General features: G+C 50.1%; 7 protein-coding genes across 7 annotated transcripts; 3 read left to right on the top strand and 4 right to left on the bottom strand.

Annotated features, from left to right (window-relative positions):
- Positions 1 to 179: 179 nt before the first annotated feature.
- ATNIH1004_004920 (alpha/beta hydrolase) lies at positions 180 to 1,692 on the top strand (the record flags this gene model as incomplete). Its single annotated transcript, XM_033569584.1, has 5 exons — positions 180 to 289; positions 340 to 413; positions 481 to 681; positions 756 to 1,559; positions 1,628 to 1,692. The coding sequence occupies 5 exons, from the start codon at positions 180 to 182 to the stop codon at positions 1,690 to 1,692; spliced, it is 1,254 nt and encodes a 417-aa protein (XP_033428390.1).
- Positions 1,693 to 2,315: 623 nt separating this feature from the next.
- MEF1 (elongation factor G) lies at positions 2,316 to 4,967 on the bottom strand (the record flags this gene model as incomplete). The annotated part of the gene is made up of 4 exons (XM_033569583.1): positions 2,316 to 2,370; positions 2,432 to 4,461; positions 4,524 to 4,635; positions 4,750 to 4,967. The coding sequence occupies 4 exons, from the start codon at positions 4,965 to 4,967 to the stop codon at positions 2,316 to 2,318; spliced, it is 2,415 nt and encodes an 804-aa protein (XP_033428389.1).
- A 1,165-nt stretch (positions 4,968 to 6,132) lies between these two features.
- rcf1 (respiratory supercomplex assembly factor RCF1) lies at positions 6,133 to 6,831 on the bottom strand (the record flags this gene model as incomplete). Its single annotated transcript, XM_033569582.1, has 3 exons — positions 6,133 to 6,566; positions 6,639 to 6,709; positions 6,791 to 6,831. The coding sequence occupies 3 exons, from the start codon at positions 6,829 to 6,831 to the stop codon at positions 6,133 to 6,135; spliced, it is 546 nt and encodes a 181-aa protein (XP_033428388.1).
- A 797-nt stretch (positions 6,832 to 7,628) lies between these two features.
- ATNIH1004_004917 (threonine dehydratase, biosynthetic) lies at positions 7,629 to 9,446 on the top strand (the record flags this gene model as incomplete). Its single annotated transcript, XM_033569581.1, has 3 exons — positions 7,629 to 7,802; positions 7,872 to 8,088; positions 8,143 to 9,446. The coding sequence occupies 3 exons, from the start codon at positions 7,629 to 7,631 to the stop codon at positions 9,444 to 9,446; spliced, it is 1,695 nt and encodes a 564-aa protein (XP_033428387.1).
- A 431-nt stretch (positions 9,447 to 9,877) lies between these two features.
- ATNIH1004_004916 (50S ribosomal protein L36) lies at positions 9,878 to 10,435 on the top strand (the record flags this gene model as incomplete). Its single annotated transcript, XM_033569580.1, has 3 exons — positions 9,878 to 10,153; positions 10,228 to 10,262; positions 10,345 to 10,435. 3 exons carry the CDS (start codon positions 9,878 to 9,880, stop codon positions 10,433 to 10,435), a joined length of 402 nt encoding a protein of 133 aa, XP_033428386.1.
- A 237-nt stretch (positions 10,436 to 10,672) lies between these two features.
- On the bottom strand, positions 10,673 to 12,345 carry UGA2 (NAD-dependent succinate-semialdehyde dehydrogenase; the record flags this gene model as incomplete). The annotated part of the gene is made up of 5 exons (XM_033569579.1): positions 10,673 to 10,790; positions 10,843 to 11,303; positions 11,331 to 12,112; positions 12,169 to 12,256; positions 12,325 to 12,345. The coding sequence occupies 5 exons, from the start codon at positions 12,343 to 12,345 to the stop codon at positions 10,673 to 10,675; spliced, it is 1,470 nt and encodes a 489-aa protein (XP_033428385.1).
- A 919-nt stretch (positions 12,346 to 13,264) lies between these two features.
- Positions 13,265 to 15,220, bottom strand: ATNIH1004_004914 (uncharacterized protein; the record flags this gene model as incomplete). Its single annotated transcript, XM_033569578.1, has 1 exon — positions 13,265 to 15,220. The coding sequence occupies one exon, from the start codon at positions 15,218 to 15,220 to the stop codon at positions 13,265 to 13,267; it is 1,956 nt and encodes a 651-aa protein (XP_033428384.1).
- Positions 15,221 to 15,257: the final 37 nt, after the last annotated feature.

The following is a 15,257-nucleotide window of genomic DNA, read 5'->3' as shown; positions in this document are numbered from 1 at the left end:
ACATGGCGACGGATGATGATGATGGGAGAGGATGAAAAGATGAAAAGAAAAGAAACGCGGAAGGAGAGAAAAGCGGCTAGTCTTCCCGATCGGGCACTGACACTGACATCACATGGTGAAGTCTATCATCTTCTCGGGTCTTTCCTTTTCTCTTCTGTATCTCATTCCATTCCCCAACCATGGTCGAGCTCCTTCCCATTTTCAAAAAGGCCTATTGGACTCTAGCCGCAGCCGGTCTCGTTTACGTGGGCCTGGTCTGTTCCTTGACTTTTCCCGGGGTTCAACGCTTGTATGTATAGACGCATGCTGAATGCATCCTGGCGCTGACCGTCTGTCTAGTGCTCTCTACGCAAATAAAATCAATCCCACGGCATGGCAGGATGTCAATCGTGTCGAGTCTTTTGGGTTCTTGAGTACGTGGCTGGTAGAATGCATGAACACGAGCTACTCGGACAACAGTCGTTAATGGCACCCTCCTAGAAACCCAGGTTCAGCCGTTCAATCTGGTAACCCCGGACAATGAAACGCTCTACGGATGGCACCTGATCCCTCCGCATCTGTGTCGAGATCATGAAGAAGAATTGGAAGCGAACGAGCCGTCTGGTCCTGCCAAGGACTATACCAAAACACCCGCATTTAAGCTCCTGGCAAATGACCCTAACGCGAGGGTGGTCGTCAGCTGTAAGTAAACAATCCTGCGTGGGAGAAAACAACCTCGAAAATGTGACGCTGATCTCCGATCTCCTCTCCGGCAGTCCACGGCAACGCAGCTCACCTCGCCTCGGCCCAACGACCGGATACCTACCGTATGCTGTTGGGTTTGTCTGAGCCTTCTCATCCGATCCATGTATTCGCTATCGACTACCGCGGATTCGGCGTGTCCACGGGCTCACCAACGGAGGAGGGCCTGATTACGGATGGCGTGTCCTTGATCAACTTCCTGACCGCTGGCCCCTTGAAGATCTCCCCATCCCGGATTGTCATTCTAGGCCAGAGTCTGGGAACAGCCGTGAGTGCAGCCGTGGCAGAACGCTTTGCTTTTGGGTCGCTGGACCCCAGTGCCATCCAGCCGGCCCTCAAGGATCCCGAGCCCTTTGCAGGAGTGATCCTGGTGGCGTCCTTCAGCAATTTGACCAACCTGGTCGAGTCGTACAGTTTCAAGGGCATTACGCCGCCAATTCTCTCGCCGCTCATGGGCTACCCTCGCGTTCAAAACTGGGCCCGACGTCATATTGTCGACCGTTGGGACACGACGGCGCGAGTCGCGCGCTTGACAGGGGTTGGGCCGACCGCGCAGAACGACTCCTCCACCGGATATGCGAGCAAAGAGTTGGACCTCACCATTGTACATGCCTGGAACGATGTCGAAATCCCCTGGTACGAAGGTCGTCGCGTTTGGACTGCTGCGACGGGGGAAGATAAAAGGGATGCCCCGGGTACTATTGTGCTGCAGAAAAAGGACGTCAACGGCCCTAATGAAGTATTCCTCTGGGAAAATAGGTCTCCGAAGGGAACCGGAGCTGTCAAAAGGGTCAGGTGGGAACGCGTCAACTTCGGGGGTGAGTTAAAAGACTCAACTATTAACAACCTTGGTGACAAGCCCCCTGAATTCACTGACATGATTTAGGGCATAATCACGTCGCCACATACTCTACTGCGGCTCTTGCCGTCCTCAGGGCTTTTGAAGAATAGGGTTTGAATATATAAGTGGCTCTCCATATAGAAGATTTCGCCAAATCATGCCCAGGACATAATTACAAAGGCCAACACCGAGATGAATTTAATGAATCATGCTGCATCATTATTCAGGTAAGAATCGAACGCTAGAATCCACTGAAGATTGCTTTTGCACCAAGACAGAAGTGGGAATAACAGGAATAAAACCCATCCTTATCTTGTACGTAGATGTAATGAGAGGAGATGCTAAATCAACAAGAGACTGATATTATGTACATTTTTGCAGCCTATTTCCCAGATATCAAACTGCTTTTATCCCGCTTCCAATCATACAGTATCCTTCGCAACGAACCGAAAGCCCAAAAATAACCAATTGACAGAGAATAATATCTTCGTGATCCTGTCTAGACTCTCTATATTGGCAAATAATACATCGCTCTCATGTCTTTCGAGCCGAAAATAGTAATAGTAAAAATCTGCACCAAAAAGGAGAAAATGGGACAAAAGTGAGACGCTCATACTCCATTATCTGCTATTCAGTCATTTGGTGTAGAGTGTAATCCTGTGGATGAGTACGTGCCCTGCAACGTTGAAATAAAGACGTGTTAGCCAAACATTAGGCGACCAGGTAGTCTTGTTTATTTCTTGTGTCGGTCAGCCTGGGCCTTCAGGTATTTCTGGATGAGTTCCTTCCTGTAAGTAGAAGATATGGTTAGTATGATGCACGAAACAGAAAGACAGCGGGGCAACATACTGGAGTTGAGGCTGCGTCTTCTCATAGTGACTGAACTCCATGGTGAATTCACCCTTACCCTGGGTGGCAGCACGCAGGTGGCTGCTGAAGCCGAACATGCCGTTCAAGCTGCAGTCAGCATACACGGTGAACTCGTCGACGCCCACTTCGGAGTCGTTGATGGTGGCATTGCGCTTGTTCAGGAGTGAGATCACATCACCCTGGAACTCAGCAGGCGCGGTCACTACGGTCTTCATCATGGGTTCGAGAACCGACGGGTTGCTCTCCACGAATGCCTTGCGGAAGGCCTGTTGGGTGGCGTTCTTGAAAGACATTTCTGATGAATCCGTCATGTGGGTGGCACCGTCGTTGATGACCATCCTAGTTCCAAGCACCTTGTGTCCGATGAGGGGACCCTTTTCGCAAGAGAGATGGAAACCCTTTTCACACGCGAAGAGGAACTTCTCAGAGATGCTGCCACCGACGATCTGTTCTTCGAAGTTGTTCTCCTCAAGCTTCTCCGAAGGCTCCAACCAGCCAACCACACGGGCATAGTCACCAGGACCTCCCGACTGCTTCTTGAGAAGGTGGTCGAACTCGACACGGTGGCCAATGGTCTCGCGGTAAGCAACCTGGGGAGGCCCGGTCTCGCAGTCAACATTGTACTCACGGCGCATACGCTCGACGTAGATGTCAAGGTGCAATTCACCCATTCCAGAGATGAGAGTCTGTTCACTTTCGGCTTCGTAGCTCACTCGGAAGGTAGGATCTTCTCTCTGAAAACGGGACATGGCCTTAGAAAACTTGGCACCATCCTTAGAGCTCTTGGGTTTGATAGATAGCGAAATGACAGGCTCAGGAACGAACATAGACGACATAGTGTAGCCCAGCTGCCCGTCCGTGAAGGTATCACCGGAGGCACAATCAACACCAAAGACGGCACAGATTTCACCGGCTCCGATTTCAGAGACTTCTTCCATTTCATTCGAGTGCATTCGCACAATCCGAGGGATCTTGACCTTCTTATCGTTTCGCGCATTGAACACGTTCATGCCTTTGCGCAGGGTTCCCTGGTAGACACGAATGTAGGTCAACTGGCCGAAGTTGCTTTCCTCGAGCTTAAAGGCAAGTCCGACCAGTGGGAGAGAATTGTAAGGGACGAGCTTCACCGAGGCTTCGTCACGCTTCTTATCGAGGGCGAGATTTTGCACTTCGGCTGGATTAGGAAGATAGTCAACGACACCATCCAGCATGGGCTGTACAGACTTGTTTGCCAGAGCAGAGCCCATAAATACTGGAGTGAACTTCAAGCCGATAGTCGCGCGGCGAATGGCTTCCTTGATCTGCTGTTCAGTGGGCTCAATTTCACTCAGGAAAAGCTCTGCCATTTCATCATCAACATCGGCGAGAGTTTCGATGAGCATTCGCCTCCTCTCTTCTACGATACTCTTGACTTTCTCGGGGATTTCATCCTTCACCGCAATCTCTTCACCGCTAGGACCAACGTTGTACAGGGATTTCATTCGGATTAAATCGACAACACCTTCGAATTCGTCTTCAGCCCCGATAGGCACTTGGACTGCTGCGGCGGGCATCTTGAGCTTGCTGTTGATTTGGTCAATAGCCTTGAAAGGATTGGCACCCATGCGGTCCATCTTGTTGATGAAGGAGATTCGAGGAACATTGTAACGTCTCATCTGACGGTCGACGGTGATCGTCTGGGACTGAACACCAGAAACAGAGCACAGAATCATGACCGCGCCATCGAGGACACGCAGCGCCCTTTCCACTTCGATTGTGAAATCAATGTGTCCAGGTGTATCAATCAAGTTAAAGTGATACTTGTGCTCTTTGCCTTCATCGTCCTTCTTCACCCAGTCACAAAATGTAGCAGCGGATTGAATAGTGATACCCTTTTCACGCTCCAGATCCATGGAATCCATTTTTGCGCCAACCTTATCGCCACCACGGACTTCATGGATGGCCTTGATACGACCTGTATAGAAGAGGACTCGCTCCGTACATGTGGTCTTGCCGCTATCAATGTGTGCCTATCATTGGCCAAGTCAGATTGCGGGTTGCCATAATAGAGAGCTCCCACCAGGTTCCTTACAGCAATACCAATATTCCGAACTCTGGACAGACGCTCCGCCTCAACAGGATTGAGGTTTTCAATGATAGCCTCTTGGGACAAGGTTTCCGGGGTCGCGGCGGCGGCTTCAAGACTGTTTACATAACGACAAATTAGCAATTTGGCATTTTTAAAATTTATTTATGCAGGTATTTATTTTTTTCGAGGGACTGGCAAAGCACGTCAAGATAGAGTAAAAGAGACGTACACAGCAGCGGCGGAAGAAGACGAGGCATTCCTTCTCTGTTGTAACCGCCTGTTCAGCACAGACTGATAAGCTTGAGCAGCAGTGGGTGTCCGCAGAGTTGCCGTTGACGCGCATCGCAACCGTTGCGACAGGAAGTTCTGAGACTGGAGACGGACGGGAGATCTGACAATTCCAGGGACAGTATGGCATTGCAGCCGTGTAAGAGAAGGACACCTCATGACTATCGTCCACCCACACCGGGAATTGATCGAGTGCTGATGGAAATCCCCGACTTTTTCTGCAGCCGAAAAGAGAAAAAAAAGTTTGGGGAATCAGGAACGCATCACGTGATAGATGGTGGACCATTTATTGTCTCCTGAATGTTAAGCAGGTTTGCTAGGGTGTCAAGGTCCGCGATGGAAGGGGACGCAAACATACAGGCTACTAGGTCTTGATTCCATTCGCTATACCCACTCCATAATACCATGATGCTCATCTTCATTTTCCATGCATGTTCCTGCGTATTTCCCCTGTTCTGGTAGTGTATGGTACGGAAATATTTCAAGACGGTACAACAAAGCAGATCTCACCGCCTTTGGTTCCGCCTTGTGCCTCCCAGTATCTTCATCCTGTCCTCCGGCGCTCAGCTTGCCAATTTCTGAGGAACAGTCCCTTGTCTATGGAGTTTGTGGCATTTGTCGCCTGAAATGCGGCCTTCTGTCCAATTACTCGCAGCCGTTTCCCGCGGACAGCCATCGAAGCTGAGAAAGCCGGCAGTGAGCTTGGATCATGTTAGTAAATCTTCCAGCCTGATCTAACATGTCACTAAGGATATTCAGTTCATCCAAAGACAGCGAGTGCTCGGGCTCTGGCGTGATATTATTCGATCGTTGAACAGTTTGTCTCTCCAATTATGGAATCTCGCACAGGCTAATTCATTGACGTCAAAGAAATTCCGCCGTCGTCCACACGGGATGAATTGCGCACGTACGCTCGCCATGAGTTTGAGAGGCATCGCAATGTAACAGACATAGTTAGTTGAGACCTTGCAATCTGTGGTTTTATGACTAACATTTTCTCGATAGCAACATATTCGGTACTTGCTCTCGGTAGGTCAATATCCTTACATCTTCGGCGATTCGCTAATGTCATACAGACAGGAAAATCAGAATTCGATACCATGAGACGATATATTGACGAACAGGCTGTCGGCTGATGGCACTATTAAGATGAGAGATATGGTTGCGTTGCAGATGATCGTCAAGATGACATTGGAAAAGACCTTGAGATGAGATGATCCCATGCAAAATAACCCTTCAATGTATATAGTATATGTACAATATGATACCCAAATGCAAAGAGGAATGACACAATACCAGCTACTTTCAATCGTTTCTTGAACCCTTATTTTTGCCGCGACATCAACTCCTTGACGGCATCCAACACTCCGATCGACTTCCGATCCGAGGACTCAACCACCGACCGAGCAGCATCCTGCTCTGGCATCGATTTTGCAGCAGGCATCTTGCCTACCTCTTTGGCCGCCGCCTCGATGGTAGCATGACGCTCCCGCCAGCCCTGATCCTCTTTATCACGAATCTCCAGCTCACGCAGCCATGCATCCCGCTTCTCTTGACTCTTGCGCTCCTCCACCATTTGATCGAACTCTCGCCGCTGCTGTCTTTCCGTCTTGTAATACATGCCTCCTGCAACCACGGCAATAAGCGTGAAAAACTGGGCGTAGATACGGGCCCGAAACATCTTGTTCATCTCAGCCGAATCGCCGGCCTTCATGGACCGGTAGGCTCGGTACAGGGCATAACAGGTGGCGGCACATCCTGTCGTCCGATGAAAACGTCAGCATTGATCCTGAAAGGCACATGACATAATTCGGAACTTTATTGGATTACCTAGTGGAATCAAAGGTTCTTCTTTGAGTCGTCTGCGGAACTTCTGAAGTGAAGTTTCTTCTTGGAATTGACTGGTAAAATTTCCACCTGAGCGTTAGCATCCCCACACTTGTCGCTCCTTCTAGCTAAACCAACAGGGTCTAGGTACATACGGATTATCATCCAAAGATGACGGGAGAGGTTCGCTAGACATGATGCAAGCCAGACGTATCGTTGATGCCAATTCAGCTCTGGGGCAGTGAATACTGACTTGGAGAGGAGCGAATTGGAGAGAGGTGGTATGATGTTGAATGCCGCGGCCAGCCGAGCTCTAGTCAGTATCTTCCCAACATATCAGCTCAATAATCTCTGTACGAATTAGCAGTACGAATGACACTAACCTTTTCAGAACTCTTCTCCACTTTTGCAAAGATGCAGGAGAAAAGGCTTTGTAGACATGACGTCGCGACGAAGAATATTCGGATTGCATATTTCGGAACCATTCCGTACCATACCATACCATACGGTATTTGTTAGTATCTGTTAGCGCTGACGATTGATGGATTGATCGTACGATCCTGTAGCTCTTCTCCCTTGGGCTGGAAGGAATACGAGGAACTCTCTAGTGGTCTACAGCTGTCGAATGCTGGGAGTATACTGTACACTGGACTAAGTTATGGCAGGCTCAATTCTAGGCTGGCTACAGGCCGCATTGGCTCCGATTTTGGGCAAACCACTACGTATATCGTCCCAAACAAGACCGATGGCCCAAGTTTTGCTGATGATATGACAGTCATCCAATAAATCCCCATACAATATGGAGCACTAATTTGAGGACTTTCTATGAATCTAAGGTTACTGGCAAGACCCATTGCATTCTTAGTTAGGGCTCAGGGTCAGGGTTGATGACATAACCCATTCCGCTCCGATCACGGAAAACTTCTGGAAGAGTCACTGATTCTTTTGACTTCACTATCGCTGTCTCGATTTCGTCCGCGACAGCCCTGCACAATGTCCGAGGACTCATCCACCACTGGCGTCGCGACTCCGGTGTCTGCACAGATGAGCAACTTAGCCCTGCACCTGAATGAATATTCCCCCCAGTCGGAGCGGGACGACCGCAAGCTGTTTGGGCTCAACTGGGGAATTCCAGATGCATTCTTACTCCCCAACGGATATCCAGATGTGAGATTGTTGATCTACACCCTCTGAAGAGGTTGCGGTCTCTAATATGATTAATCCTTCTGCGCATAGTATCTTCGGCTCATCTTAACCTCCCGAGTCTACGATGTGATCGAGGAAACTCCCCTCCACCATGCCGTCAACCTCAGCAATCGTCTAGAATGTCGGGTACTGTTGAAGCGGGAGGATTTACTCCCTGTCTTCAGTTTCAAGCTTCGTGGCGCCTATAATAAAATGGCTCATTTGACTCAAGAGCAGCGGTGGAAAGGCGTCATTGCGTGCTCCGCAGGTGAGTCCCTTCCTTAGGCCTGATTGTCGATGATTGCGTTAATACGTGGTAAAGGCAACCATGCGCAGGGTGTTGCCTTCTCTGCACGCAAATTGCAGATCCCCGCCACCATCGTTATGCCCTCTGGTACTCCCGCCATCAAACATTTGAATGTTGCCCGCCTCGGCGGTAGCGTTATTCTTCATGGAAACGACTTCGATGCGGCCAAGGAAGAGGCCAAGCGCCTGGAGCAGCAGCATGGGTTAACGGACATTCCTCCTTTCGACGACCCTTACGTGATCGCGGGCCAGGGAACCATCGGAATGGAGATCCTACGCCAGGCAAATCTGCAAAATCTAGAGGCGGTATTTTGTGCGGTTGGTGGAGGAGGGCTGATTACAGGCATTGGGGTTTATCTCAAACGCATTGCACCTCATGTAAAGGTGGTCGGGGTGGAGGCCAATGATGCTAATGCCATGGCCCAGTCTTTGGGTTCCGGCTCACGTGTGCAGCTCAAGGAAGTCGGGCTCTTTGCCGATGGTGCCGCAGTCAAGAATGTCGGGGAGGAGAATTACCGGCTGGCCCGTGAAGTTGTCGATGAAATCGTCCAAGTCAGCACCGACGAGACGTGCGCTGCGATCAAGGATGCTTTTGAGGACACTCGGTCTATTATCGAGCCCGCGGGTGCCTTGGCTCTCGCCGGTCTTAAGAAATATGTTTCTCTGCACCCGAGCCCGGACACCAAGAGGGAACTGGTGGCCATCACCTCTGGCGCGAACATGGACTTTGACCGACTGCGATTTGTTGCCGAGCGTGCCGCTCTAGGAGAGCGCAAGGAAGCGCTCCTGAGTGTCAATATACCGGAGAAACCGGGTGCGTTTGCCAAATTGGTGGAGGTCGTTCTTCCTCATGCGGTGACTGCGTTCAACTACCGCTCTGCGCAGGCCGAGTCCGCCGATGTCCTGATGGGCGTTTCCCTGTCAGCGGTGACTGGTCGGGAAGACTTGGCCAAGCTCATGAAGGAGCTGGAGAGAGGTGGTATGAGCACGAAGGACCTAAGTGACGACGAGCTGGCCAAACGACACGTTCGCTTCCTTGTCGGTGGACGCAGCAACGTGTCGGACGAGCGCTTGTTCATGTTCGAGTTCCCAGAACGCCCCGGCGCCCTCGCGAAATTCCTGACTACGCTCCGTCCGAACCAGAACATCTCCCTGTTCCACTACCGTAACTATGGTGGGGATGTCGGCAAGGTACTTGCAGGAATCCAATGTCCTAGTCCCGAGAAGGAGGAATTGGAAGCTTTCTTGAATGATTTGGGCTATCCATTCAGTGAGCAGACCGATTCCCCGACATATCGCACGTTTCTACGCTCGCAATAAACGAACGGATGATTCTCTCTCTCTCTATCTATTACTTATGACTCTTACTGTTGTGCAAAACTTCGTCTCGGCGTTGATTTCGGGCGTTCGGATCGGAGCATTAAACGATAGATATAATTGCCTCTGGTCGCATAATTATACAATTGAATTGTTAACGCGCAACGACGCAGTTATTCTGTAAACTCGTCCACAGTAGTGGTATTATCGAGAAATTAACATGAATCCATGAAATACTTAGTAGCACTAATAAGTAAATTCAGACCTGTGATTGGCTGCCCCTGTAAACCAATCAGAGTGTTTCCGGGACGGCCATACAAAATCTCCGACTTCAACACCGCAGCGGAAACCACGATCCCGACAAGACGCTCGAGAAAGCCCAAAAAACCACCCCAGTCTCTCTCTGTAGGGGACGACTGCACAAATCCTACACCATGTCGCCTCTTCGCTCCATCATCGGCCATTCGACCGGTACCCTCCGACGATTTCTCCCTTCCCTGTCGCACCAGTCATGGACTAGCGGCCTTTTGTCACGGTCGTTTTCACAACTAGCAAGGCTTTCGTTTACGAATGGATTACGGGCTTTGCGTTCCAGGTCGGCGCAGCAATCGGGTACCGTGGGTGTCATCGTGTCGACGGCTCGTCAGGTCGAGCAGGTTCGGGGAATGAAGACTCGGTCGTCTGTGAAGAGACTGTGTGATGGGTGCAAGGTATGGATATATGTTCCAATTGGGAGTGGTTGACCGCGACGGTACTAGTATAGCTAACGTGGATTTTGGAACAGCCTGTCCGGAGAAAGAATAGGGTTTATATTATCTGGTAAGTCCATCTTTGGGGGGAATTTGGGTATTTCTTCGATGTAAAAGCTCACCGGATTTGATATAGTTCTAAAAATCCCAAGCACAAACAACGTCAAGGAAAATAAACAGTCATGGAATGAGCAGAAAGGATTGAACCACTCTGAGAGGACAGCGAACGACGATGAAATATGATTGTTGATACTAGAGGGATATTCTGTGCTTACGTCGGATACATGGTCTCTTCTCGACAACGGGAATCTGCATTTTTCTATTGTGACTGGGTTATAAGGCGCTTATGTTGTATTGTATGTATATTAGGTCTATTCATTTTCATCTACGGTCAAACAAGCTCTTCCTGAAATACTTCCATTAAATAATCAAGTCTATATCCAAATTGCGCATACCAGATACATTCTTATCTGCTCCCCTTTACGACTGCAGAGGTCCGCCCATGCCGCCGAACGTGACACTCTTGATCACAAGGAACTCGTCAATTCCATACTTGCTGCCCTCCCGGCCAAATCCGCTCTGTTTGACACCCCCGAACCTGCGAATCGTCAGTTACTGCTGGTATTCTCTGAGTCACAAGGTATACTTACGGAGATGCAACATCACTGATCAAGCCGGTGTTCACACCAACCATACCCACTTCCAAAGCCTCCGCAACCCGGAAGATACGCTTGATATTGCCGCTGAAGAAATAGCCTGCCAGACCGACTTCCGCGCTGTTCGCCAAATCGACCACTTCCTTCTCCGTCTCGAAGGGAAACAACCCCGCTACCGGACCGAATGTCTCCTCGGACGCAATCAACATGTCCTTGGTCATTTCAGTCAAGACGGTGAGGTCGTAGAAGTTGGGTCCCATCTCGGGGACCTTCCGGCCTCCAACAACTAGCTTGGCGCCCTTGGACGTGGCGTCCTGGACATGTTCGTTGACCTTGTCAATAGCTCGTCCATGAATGACGGGGCCATGAGTAACGCCTTCTCCGAACCCAGCACCGAGTTTGAAATCTTTGACCTTTTCAACAAATCGCTTTACGAATTCGTCATAGATGCCCCGCTGCACGTAAATGCGGTTAGCACATACACAGGTCTGGCCTGAGCTCCGGAACTTGGAAGTGATGGCACCGGCAACAGCGGCGTCAAGGTCCTCCACATCGTCAAAGATAATGAAGGGAGCATTCCCTCCAAGCTCCCATGAGACTTTTTTGATCGTCGAAGCGGATTGCTTCATGAGAAGCTTGCCCACATTGGTCGAGCCGGTGAATGACACTTTGCGAACATCCGAGTGGGTGGTGATGGTCTCACCCACCTCCGGGGTATTCTTCAGAGCAGTCACGACGTTGAAGACCCCCTTGGGGATACCAGCGCGGTGAGCCAACTCTGCAAGAGCATTTGCAGTAAACGGCGTCTCTCCCGGTGTCTTTACAACAACAGTGCAGCCGGCCGCGAGAGCAGGGCCAGCCTTTCGAGTAATCATCGCTGCAGGGAAGTTCCATGGCGTAATAAGACCACAGACACCAACAGGCTGCTTGAGGGTAATCACCCTGTTGCCGGCCACGGAGGAAGGAATGGTATCACCATAGATGCGAGGTGCCTCCTCACTGAACCATTCGAAAAACCCAGCGGCGTAGTTCACCTCCCCCTTGGCATCCGCCAAAGGCTTCCCGTTCTCCCATGTAATCAACGTGGCAAGATCCTCTGCATTATCGATCATCAACTGGTACCACCGACGCAACATACGAGCACGTTCGCGGGCTATGGTGGTGCTGAATTTCGGAAAGGCCTCAGTGGCGGCCTGGATGGCTTTTTCGGTGTCTGCAGCAGAGAACTCAGGACATGTTCCAATGAGTTTTCCCGAAGCCGGATCTATGAGGGATTAGAGGCACCATTCTAGCAATGCACAATGATCTGAATGTGGTTACCATGGACTTCGAATGTTTGTCCCGACTGGGATCCTACCCACTCGCCGTTGACATAGGCCTTCTCGATAAGGAGAGACTGGTCTTTCAACTATAATTTGGCAACATCATCAGCAACATGGGGCCACAAGAGACGCATGCAGATCCATGATAACGTACAGGGGGCACGGTATGACCCATCGTGTATAGCCGTTTGGCGTAAATAGGCGGGGGAATCGAGAATGGGTAACGCGGACGGGATCTCAAAAACTGCCTTGAAATAGGACGAATAAGTATTTCCATGATACCAAACAGGTCTTTTTCACTTTGGGCCAATTCTCCCAACCCCTCAGCGTCTCGGATAGAATGCCGACCTAACTGACTTTCTGCAGATAGATGCGGGGGATACCTCGGTATACTGGTCGATGAGGAAGTCTTTCAGCAGCAGGTAGAATGATTGGAACGCCAACACAGAAAACACCGAGATGGATGCCGGAACAGCACTTTATAGCACATTGGCGAGTCAGTCCGTCCCCAAGTCATCGAGGTTAGACGTTTGCTTCCTCCGAGCTGCTTTCGTCATTTCGGCGGGCGGGGAACCTCCGCGTCACGTGGATAGATGTCATCCGGAGAGAATGCAGGATTGTTCTCCTTCTTGGTCGAAGTGCATGTTTTCTAGACCGGGGATGCTGTTATGACGTATCATTTATGATGCTCTGCTTTAAAATTATGCATATACTGCCATTGCGGTGCTACAGGATACCTGTCTTCTATGCGGCAGAGCGATGGCTCGGTAAAATACGATGTTGTATTGATAATACTATATCAGTATGTCGATCTATCCTCGGCACTACCAACCAATAGCACTTCGATTATAAATACATTTCCGGGAAATATTGTCCAATAGAGGCTAATTTCGCTTCTCATATGTAAACATTGATACATATCGATACAGTATATTCTACCTTGTCTATTGCGCTACGGGGTGCATAATGCGATTGTTTTATTTTCAGTCTATTCTCATTAAGTACGTACTCGTTTGAACATACTATTTAACATTACTTCCCTCCCATTGCTGAAGTGTGAATATACACAGTGCATACAACCCAGGACGAATACTTCATTCAGCGTCACTTTCATCTTCTGTTTGCATAGCACCAGGAGATTTTGCATCGGTGCTTTTTCGGTACCAAGGATGCATGCTTTTGATATGTTTATTGAGATTCCAGCGCCGCGAAAATCCATCCTCATGTCGCGGGCATGTCTTGATAGGGCAAATTATGTCTTTCTTGCGATGTGGCCCCTTGCCCTTAGGTTGACTCACTTCCTCTTCGTTAACGTTCAGTGTAGGGCTTGTGGCTCGAGATGCAGCGCGCAACGTGGCTCTAGATGTAGGTCGTGAATTGGAGCCGACTTTCGCAGACGCCGCACGGGAGGTCGCACGGGATCGTGACCGTTCGCGTTCAGGTGGTGGTAATGGTAGAGAAGACTCGGGTTCTCTAGATTCGCTTTTTGCGTATTCCCAAACGGCAGCATCCACTCCCCCTTCTTCTTCTTCTTCGTCTTCTTCTTGGTACTCTTCTTCGCTTTCCTCTTCGTCCTCTTCTTCTGTCTGCAATGCCTCCTCGGTAAAAGTTCGAAATACCATATCCTCCCCGAACAGAGTTGCGCATCTTTGGGCCGTACGCATCACCACGGTTGGAGGAAATCCTACCATAGAAGCTACCCCCAATACTTCACTCCAGTCTCGAACACCGGGAAGCACACGACTGGCTGACCGCATGCTGCTTTTGCTGCCAACAGAGCGGCCTCGTGAGCATGTTGAGGCTCTTGATTGTGGAAGCGAGTTTGGGACAGAACCCAGCCCCATCGAGTCTCCAGACCGGGGCACGCGGATCGATTTGCAAGTGCGTTTCCTCCCCCGTGATTGGCTTCTTTCAGACAATCGGCTTGCCCTCCTCTTTTGGGGGGATGACATGCCTGAAACGATGCTCTCCGTATCGGTCTGCCATTCACTGTCCGAGCTATCTTCAACAACACCCTTGCGCGCATGGTGAAGACCCATCAGAAGGCGATCCAATTGAGTAATTATATTGCGCGTGAGAGGACGTAGCTGTAGCCGTGATATTTCGTCATCGGCCTGCATGACCGGGCGGAGTGGACGCTCATCGCCAGAGTCAGGCTCAATTTTCATGCTTTCGTCTCTGCCAGAACTGTCATCCTGGGTGTCTTCCTGGATGTCTTTCAGGGTATATTCTTGAGACGCGACGCTACACAGCGAATGGTTTTCAGAATCCCACGGTCGTGATTCGTATCTCTCTTTTGCAGACTTGAGCATAACTGCAATAATAGATTCCTCGAGATCCGCACTTGGTGGAGGATCGTGTGGCATTTTCCGTGTCCGATTTTCACCTTCTCTCCTTCGGAAATGTTCACTTCCACGAAGAACTTCATTTGCAGGTAGGGGCCATGCTGTCCACCATTTTGGAGGGGCAAATGCCTCTAGTGGATCTAGTTGCTCCTCATTGCCGGCTGCTCTCCTGGCTATCTCCCCGGCACGTACTCGGAGTGCATAAGCATTAAACAAGTGGGCGGCAAGGTCCCTGGCCCGGAGATTCTCAAGTGCGTCGGCAATCTGTCTGTCCCCGGCGGTTAGTTTTCTCCACGTAGATTCAAGACCTCGGAATCTGTTGGGTCGATATGAAGGTGACGATGGGGGGCTATTTGGCTCTTGGGTAGACTTCTTCTGGTATTTGCCATGGATACTTGGAATGTCGTCTTGAGTAACAGAGTTCCCGCCATCATCACTATCAAAATAGCCTGCATCACCAGAAAAATCACCATCACTACCAATGTAGTCTGCATCCTCATCAGAAAAACCATTATCAACTAATGGTCCATCTTCCGTGACAGCGTTATGTGGATGTTGGTCAAAGGCAGCATCCCGCTGCGGCTGGGAAAGTGGTCCCAGATCGGCGACATCATGACTGCTTGAGCCTCCAAATAAGGATCTGTACGGTTGCCCAGACTGAGGTGGTATGAATTGCGAAGATTGATCGCCGGAAACTGAGGACATGCCTCGACGCTTGCGTAAGAAACCCCGCGGTCTTCTT

Source organism: Aspergillus tanneri, assembly GCF_003426965.1.
Source record: "Aspergillus tanneri strain NIH1004 chromosome Unknown AapTan_3_pilon_pilon_pilon, whole genome shotgun sequence".
NCBI lineage: Eukaryota > Fungi > Ascomycota > Eurotiomycetes > Eurotiales > Aspergillaceae > Aspergillus > Aspergillus tanneri.
This window is presented reverse-complemented; position numbering and strand designations above follow the sequence as displayed.